Here is a 7,709-nt window from a genome sequence, read left to right as displayed (position 1 = left end):
CACTGACACCAGACTCGATGCAATTTGCTGGGTTCCTCATATAGGAAACTTTTTACTGATTGGCTTAATGAACTGACCTGTATTGGAATGTGAAGTGCCTTGAGACATTTTTTGTCTTGATTTGGCGCTGTATAAATAAACTGAATGTAACTGATTTAAATGTTTCATTACTGTAACATTAGCCATCAAACAGTTGAGCATGTAGAAAAACATTTTACTTCATAATTTCATCATGCTTTAAATGGTTAAATGTGATTTTCATATAAATGTTTTATTTCAGCAGATAATACTGATGAATGTTTTCTTGGTTGCAGATGGGTATTGTGGCCTAAAGGTTTGGCCAAATACAGAAGACACAACTTTTGTATTTGTGTTGTGGCTTTTTTATTAGTGTTGTAGATTTAATTTTTTTGTTGTGGCTTTTATATTTGTGTTGTGGCCTTAAATTGTTTTGTTTTTGTTTGTTTTTTTCGTGGGTTTTTGTATTCTCTTGAACTATCTGGGCCACACATATATGACTCCTATGCCACCTTTTCTTGTGTTCATCAAGCTTTTGTCAGCTGAACGTCTTTAGCGATTGGGTGCGATTATGTTGGTTTGTCTTTTAGGAACAGTATTAGATTCTGGCTTGAAAAGGAAATCTTTGATTGATTTTTACCACAAAGCCAAAATCCACAAAAGAAACTGGAAGATCAATGTAAGAGAACTTTTAGTGATCAATGAAATGAACGAACACCTTAGCAGTTGGTGGATCCACACAATGTTGTCTTTTTTCTGTCATCTGTGTTTTTAGTGGTTTCATGCATCGCTTAGAATGATTCTCCTCTTTAGGTGTTTGAATTGTGACTCATGTTTCAGAATGTTTGACAATCCTGAGATCCTGCCCGCATGGTACCTCAGAGTGACAGCACTGCCAGACTTCCTCTCTCTCTCTCTCTCTCTCTCTCTCTCTCTCTCTCTCTCTCTCTCTCTCTCTCTCTCTCTCTCTCTCTCTCTCTCTCTCTCTCTCTCTCTCCTCTAAGACACACACACATACAAACGTTTGAGCAGAACACGCCAGAACACGCAACTGTAAAGTGCAATGCAAAACAACTCTGCTTGTGTGTGAGAAAGAACTACAAACGATGCATGCGGTGTTCAGCAGGGCATGTTATGTTTCATGCTGTCATCTTTGTTTTGCGGAACAACTTTTTGCACTGCCAGCAGAATTGTCTATATTTTTGCTTTATCAGAAGGATGAATAAATACCTTAAATCTGATAAGCGTGATGAATCTGTGTTTTTATATGCCCTCGGCTCTCTCCCGTGTCTGGAAATAAGATTCTTTTGGTCAACCACAAACAAGTAGACACAAGCTTAGCTTCCCTCCTGTAAGACAACTTTCCTAACACTCTGACCCCCACACTGAATACTTTTATCATAAATCCAATGGGTGAATGTCTATAATATAGTTTTGTGTAAATGCTTTGCACAAAAATAGGATCTGATGAACTATAAACTGTCTCTATGATGCACATTTCAATTCAGTCATCACTTTTTCATAAAAAGGCACACTAAAGTGTACACACAGATTAAAATAATAGTTTTCTCATGCGTGCATCCACTCCCAAGGTTTGTGAAATTAGATTTTTATTCTTGAAACAGATTTTACATACAATAAATAAATTGCACCATTTATACAAACAAAATCACCTTCATATGGAGGTTTTTTTTTTTTTTTTTTTGCTGTTGGTTTTCACTTAAGTGTAGCACAGTGTCACAACGTGCACAATTATGAGTCACATGTCAGCAAGGTACACTGAAACCTTTACATACAAATCACAGTCCTCAAAAATCAGCCTAAATCATAGATGATGTTTACAAAAGGAAATTGTTTTGATTTACAGAGCATGAAATTATTTTTATTGTGGAGAGCTGAACAATGCTGTGTGTGTGTGTGTGTGTGTGTGTGTGTGTGTGTGTGTGTGTGTGTGTGTGTGTGTGTGTGTGTGTGTGTGTGTGTGTGTGTGTGTGTGTGTGTGTGTGTGTGTGTGTGTGTGATATGATAAAGAAAGACAGCAGCTTAGGCGTGAGACACAGGAAGGGAGGCCATAGCGTGGGCTGGCACCAACGGCTGAAACATGGAAGGAGGAGAGTGTACTGCAGACACACACACACACACACACACACACACACACACACACACACACACACACACACACACACACACACACACACACACACACACACAAAACAAAGTCAGTCTTTAACAGGACATCTCTGAAGGAGACATTTGTTCTTTTCATTTAAACATAATTTTAGAAGGACAAACATGATCTTATAATTAATCTCAATATTTGCAGATAACTTTGAGTCACGGCCGAGGTTAATGGGATTTGATCAGCCATTTTTACACAATCATTTCACAGTTTGTTGAAAATGTTGATTATGGCCAGAAGAATTTGCATTCAATTTCAATATATGTCAAGATGAACATGTTCAGACATGCTGAATAAGGCATCAGCTTACACAGACTTGCTCTGCGTGTCTACTGATTATTTTACTTCAGGGAATCCAATCATCCAAAGAGAGTCACAGACTTGGATGCCTTAGAAATAGGTGTGGGATAAACTGTGGCAGAGTGGTGAATAACGTGATAAATCATGAAAAAATAATCTTGTTCTCACTGTCTATGAAGGAGTGTAGCGCTGAGAGCATTGAACCCTCTGGGCCTCCGTAGGCTGTGTACTGCAGCTCCTCTGGGGTCGGGGTGGGCTGGGACAGGCGGCTGGGCTGCAGGGTGGTCATCGAGGTGCTGGAGGTGTGGTTGGGGCTCACGTGCTTTTTGTGGCGAGCTCGACAGTTCTGGAACCAGACCTGCGTCATTAACCGGACAGAGCACTTCTTACTAAAGATTAAAGCAACGTGGAGACTTTTGCTGTTACAGATGCTCCATCGTCTGTTTAGTCTCTGTGCAGTGACTGAACTTACCTGTATGACCCTTCGACTGAGGCCGGTCTGCTCTGCCAGCTTCTGCAGTGTTTGAGCATCAGGGTTGTTGTCCTGAGCGAACTGAGCCTGCATCACCTGCATGTAAACAGGTAGAGCAAAATCAGCATCACACAGGAGGTCCTACAGCCGAGTGTGTGTGTGTGTGTGTGTGTGTGTGTGTGTGTGTGTGTGTGTGTGTGTGTGTGTGTGTGTGTGTGTGTGTGTGTGTGTGTGTGTGTGTGTGTGTGTGTGTGTGTGTGTGTGTGTGTGCGTGTGTGTGTGGAAAATAATACAAAACGTTCTGATTAATAATGATTAAATATGTCATACTGGGAAATGTGTTAAATATTTACAATAAAAATTGCTTAAGGTAAAAAAAACATTTTCACTGACAACTCTCTATTGGACATAATAATGTAGTCTATAATTACTGCACATAAGAAATAAACATATGACTTTATTTGACATTTAAGCACATTACTTTCAATGCTTTTTTTTCATATCAATTTAACACCTTTTTCAATCAGGGTGTTTTTTGCTTACATTACCAGATTATTTTTAATACATTATTTCACATTATAAACTGAAATGTGTATTTAGAGTCTTTGTATCAGAATAAAAATAAATCAAAGCGTTTCTAGTGTTTTAATTAGAGGTTTTGATTTTCAAAATAAATTAACAAAAGTTCAAGTCTCCAGCTGGTCAAGGTCCCATCGACCTGGATACAATAAATTAAAATAAATAAAATTATTTTTAACGTTTGAAGTTAATCTTTTTCATCTCTTTCTTTCATTTTTTAAAGAAAATAGATTCCTTAATTTGCTTTGGATCTGCTTTTGGGCCTATTGTATCAACATTTCCATATTCACATTAATATTTACGTCTGGTTTGTGGAAACAGAAAATGTGGAATATTATAATTTTTACCAACCTGCAGCTGATCGGCCGTGAAGCTGGTTCGGGCTCTCTTTGAGGGTTTTGGTTGATTAATTTCCTGTTCAGTGGGCACGGCGCCCTCCATGTTCACATTGTTCCCTGCAGCAAAAACTCGTATTAATTGAAGTAAATTTCAACAAGGAACACCTAATTTGTGACCACTAAATATGACATTGTAAAAAATAAAAATAAATAAAGATTTCCATATTAACTGTACCCCGCCTAATTGCCCGTTGGCTGCTGGAGATGGGCACCATGCAGCTCATGGATGGATATTAACGGTGTCTGTGCGCGCAGCCGCCTCACCTTTCTCCACGGCCCGCTTGAGGTTGTCCAGCATGCAGTCATAATGAATCCTGCAGAGCACCTTCCCTTCCACCAGAGCGAACTCCTCCCCGGTGGAAAGCTGCCTCTTGCAGGAGAAGCAGGCGAAGCAGGCCAGGTGATAAACGTTCCCTTTGGCCCGGCGGACCCAGTCTGTGGCGTGGATGTTCCTGCCGCAGCACGCACACCAGGTGCCGTATCTTCTGCAGGGAGAGAAGAGTGGTGATTTTTTTCATTTATTCTGTTGTTAAAACATTTTAAAATAAATAGTTCTTCCAAATTTGATTTTAAAATAACAATGTTGGATTAAAACTCGTTGATTTCGTTGACAGACCAAAAACAGCGTTGATGCTTTTAAATGAATACATTATTTCTAAATGAGAAGCACAAAAATGTGAATCTGTTATTGCTTTGACTTGTATTGGAGATCCTTTTTTTTTTTTTTTTTTTTTTTTTTTTGTAAATCTGATTTCGGATGAACCACTATATTTCCAAACCGAAAACTCCGGTTTGGTATCTGCACTAATTTCTATAATCTATATAATCTGAATTTTGGTTTGACGCACGTACCGAAAATAATCCAGTTTGCAGAACACCTCCTTCTCTTTGATGTAGCAGCTCGCGTGGCTGCCAAGCGAAGTCTGGCACACGCTGCACGAGAGACAGCGCACATGCCAGCACAAGTCGTTAACCTACAGCAGAGATACGATGAATTAGCAGAAGACAGGGAGTCTGAAGGAAGGTCTGGTGAAGATGTACAAATACCAAAATTCCACTGTAGTCCAATGCAAGCGCCAGAGGGAAGAAAAACAAAAATGCTCCTTAAAATGCAACACAACTCTCTAAGTAATGCGTTTACCTTTAATAAGTATTTATCCACTATTTCCTCGTTGCAATTGGCGCACACGCTCCTGCCCAGAAGCGGCGCGGATGGCATCGCCCGCGGGGATGAAGTGTCTTCATCCAAAACTTCCACCGGCGCGCCCTGATGAAGGAAACCAGACAGTTACGCACAGACGTCTCCAACCGGCTGCAGCGCAGTCTGCAGAAACTGTTTGTCTTTTTTAGAAAGTTTATTTTGTTATTTTGAGTTTTAAAAAAGTGAATTTTATTTTACAAAAGTTTTTTAAAGTCAAATTCAAGGAATGAAATGATCAAACATGGTTTTCAGTTTAACATTTTAGTCTAATAAGTCAAAGTTGTGTTGGAGGATAAACCATCCTACCATGATGTCTCTCCTGTCCTCAGAGCATTTACCCAGCAGCTCTGCGTCTCCCTCGCAATCCTCACACATGACGAGACGCTAAACGGCGCGCGGAGGTTGTCGGCGCGCGTCAAACCGCGGCAGCTGCCTTAAAAGCCCCCCGCTCCTTCCCATAAATATCATGCCTTTCACTTTTCACCATGACAACGCCGGCGGCGATTAAACCACAATGACATTTAGAAGAGAAGGATCGCCATTACTTACAAAAACAGACAACACTCGAGCATGCACTCGACGCGCGCGTGCATTATGATCCTCGAGCTGTGAATTTCATGATTCGCTCCCGAGCCGCGCGTGCCGTGCATGGTTAAACCAACCAACACAACAATTTCACGCGTCAATCAAGAAACCAGCGCGAGGTATGAAAAAAGTGTGTGAGGGGAGGCGGTGATTTATTTAATAACAGCAATTAAAAAAGACTAAGTTCGCCACAAGCTTCCCGGGGCAACCGAAAGGTGAAGAGGTCTCATTAACTACTTGAGTTTTAATTGCAGAATTCAGGGAGGGGTAATTTTCTTTGACATTTCTTCAAATTGTGAAAATACTAAAGCTGCCAGCCCGAGGAAGGCCGGTTTAATGACACACCAAAAGCCCACTCTCATTTAATTGGCAAAAAAAATAAAAATAAAAAGCATTTTAGACTGATTTTTCCTCCGCGCTGAGCGCGAGGCTGCAGCGTTTACTCACCTCATCGTTGGACAGCAGAGATCCGCTCTCTCTGCCGTTGAAGCAGCACTCTACCTTCACTTCACTTTTCCAGCGCATGACGGTAAAACACTCCCAGTTTGAAAGTTATTAGCAACTATTCTTTCTTCTCTCCTGCTGCATCCTGGTGCTGCTGCAGCCAGCTGCTGCAGAGGGCGGATCACAGCTCATCGTTTCTCCTGGCCGCGCCTCCGTCTGGAAATAAGCATATTGATATTTCAACTTTGGGAGGCAAAAACACACCATTGAATATTTTATTTTGTTTTTAAACACCAAGGTCTGAGTCAATCCTACAAAAATATCATAATGGATATTTCACACTTTTATTTAAGAGCAAAAGGAGCCATTGTGTTGTCATTTTTTTCAGTTGCACGACTTTTTCTTTATTATTAGTTATTTTCCCAGCATGCCACCGTGGTGATTATTATTATTATGCATAAAGGTCATTTGCTATTTAAAAGATTAGCCTTTGAGAAAGTTGTGGATTTCCACTTTTATAACTTTTTTTAATTAATGGATTCTAGAGTTTTTTTATTTGTTTGCTTTTTGGACAAAATATTTTAGAAAGCAGGTGGTGTTCATGTGAAGCATGGTGACTGGTGCAGCACCTGCTAAATCTCCTGCTTCTGTAGGAGCCTCGGGTTAATTTAGAATGATGCTACAAGAAGAATAACAACAATTGTGTTTTGCACAAACAGTTAACTTAAAGATAAACTTTACAAGAAAATAACTAAACTAACAAATTGCACACAAATTTGTCACTTCTTTGTTTTTCTAATTAATAATTTGTTGATTTCGTTTTGTTATGGTGAACTTTAACAAAATACAACAACATATATTTTATTTGTATTTGATAGAAACTAATAGAGCATTTTAAACAGCTTTCATTGATAGTTTTTATGCAAGTTTCCAAACAAAAAACACAGCAGCTTGAATTTTACCTCCCTTTTCTCAGATTTCTTTGTTCTGTCCCCAGTTCACATGCCACTGGAATTTATTTTCATCGATTTTTTAAAGCGAAACATGTTCCACAGTGGTGTTGTGCCAGTTGCTGCACATAAACATACTTTTAATGTAAAATCTTATTTCTTTAAGAGATGAAGAAATTTTACTTGTTTTTTTTTCATCATTTTGGTTTAAACAACATGAATATTTCTTCATGATAACTTTTGATCATCAGTAGCATAAACAATGCGAGTGTTCTGAAATCTAGGTCCATTTATTAGCAGAAAAATTCCAATGCCAATAAAATGTAACAAAAATGACACAAAAAGCAGTGTTGGGCTATTTAAAAGGATTCATTGATGATCCTCGTCCTGAACTCCCTGACTCCAGCTGTTTGATGTGGAGACAGAGAAACTCTTCGTCTTGTTTGCAGCCACCTGTGAATGTTTACAGTGCAGGAGAGTTTTTGCATCGCACCGTTGAGCTCACACAGTTTGACCACCTGCTTCGGCCTTTTATGTAAATCGTGTTCATTTCTAGCAGACAGAGGCCAGCTGGATCTTCGAG

The 7,709-nt window shown here is 39.6% G+C and overlaps 1 protein-coding gene across 4 annotated transcripts; it reads right to left on the bottom strand.

Annotated features, from left to right (window-relative positions):
* Positions 1–1,928: 1,928 nt before the first annotated feature.
* LOC107393244 (LIM/homeobox protein Lhx8) lies at positions 1,929–6,353 on the bottom strand. Of its 4 annotated transcripts, XM_054729975.2 has the most exons (9): positions 6,180–6,353; positions 5,454–5,531; positions 5,088–5,213; positions 4,799–4,920; positions 4,211–4,431; positions 3,900–4,003; positions 2,970–3,065; positions 2,666–2,855; positions 1,929–2,138 (listed from the first exon to the last, which is right to left on the bottom strand). In XM_054729975.2, exons 1-9 carry the CDS (start codon positions 6,255–6,257, stop codon positions 2,062–2,064), a joined length of 1,092 nt encoding a protein of 363 aa, XP_054585950.2. In that variant the 5' UTR covers positions 6,258–6,353; the 3' UTR covers positions 1,929–2,061. The 4 variants fall into 4 exon arrangements, with proteins under 4 accessions (XP_054585950.2, XP_054585949.1, XP_054585947.1 ...); XM_054729974.2 differs by lacking the exon at positions 5,454–5,531 and having other exon boundaries at positions 2,666–2,843; positions 6,180–6,352; XM_054729972.2 differs by lacking the exon at positions 5,454–5,531 and having other exon boundaries at positions 6,180–6,350.
* Between the last annotated feature and the right edge of the window lie 1,356 nt (positions 6,354–7,709).

This window comes from Nothobranchius furzeri, chromosome 8, assembly GCF_043380555.1.
Source record: "Nothobranchius furzeri strain GRZ-AD chromosome 8, NfurGRZ-RIMD1, whole genome shotgun sequence".
NCBI classification, from domain to species: Eukaryota; Metazoa; Chordata; class Actinopteri; order Cyprinodontiformes; family Nothobranchiidae; genus Nothobranchius; species Nothobranchius furzeri.
The sequence above is the reverse complement of the archived record's forward strand: the minus strand, read 5'-3'. Positions and strand labels throughout refer to the sequence as shown.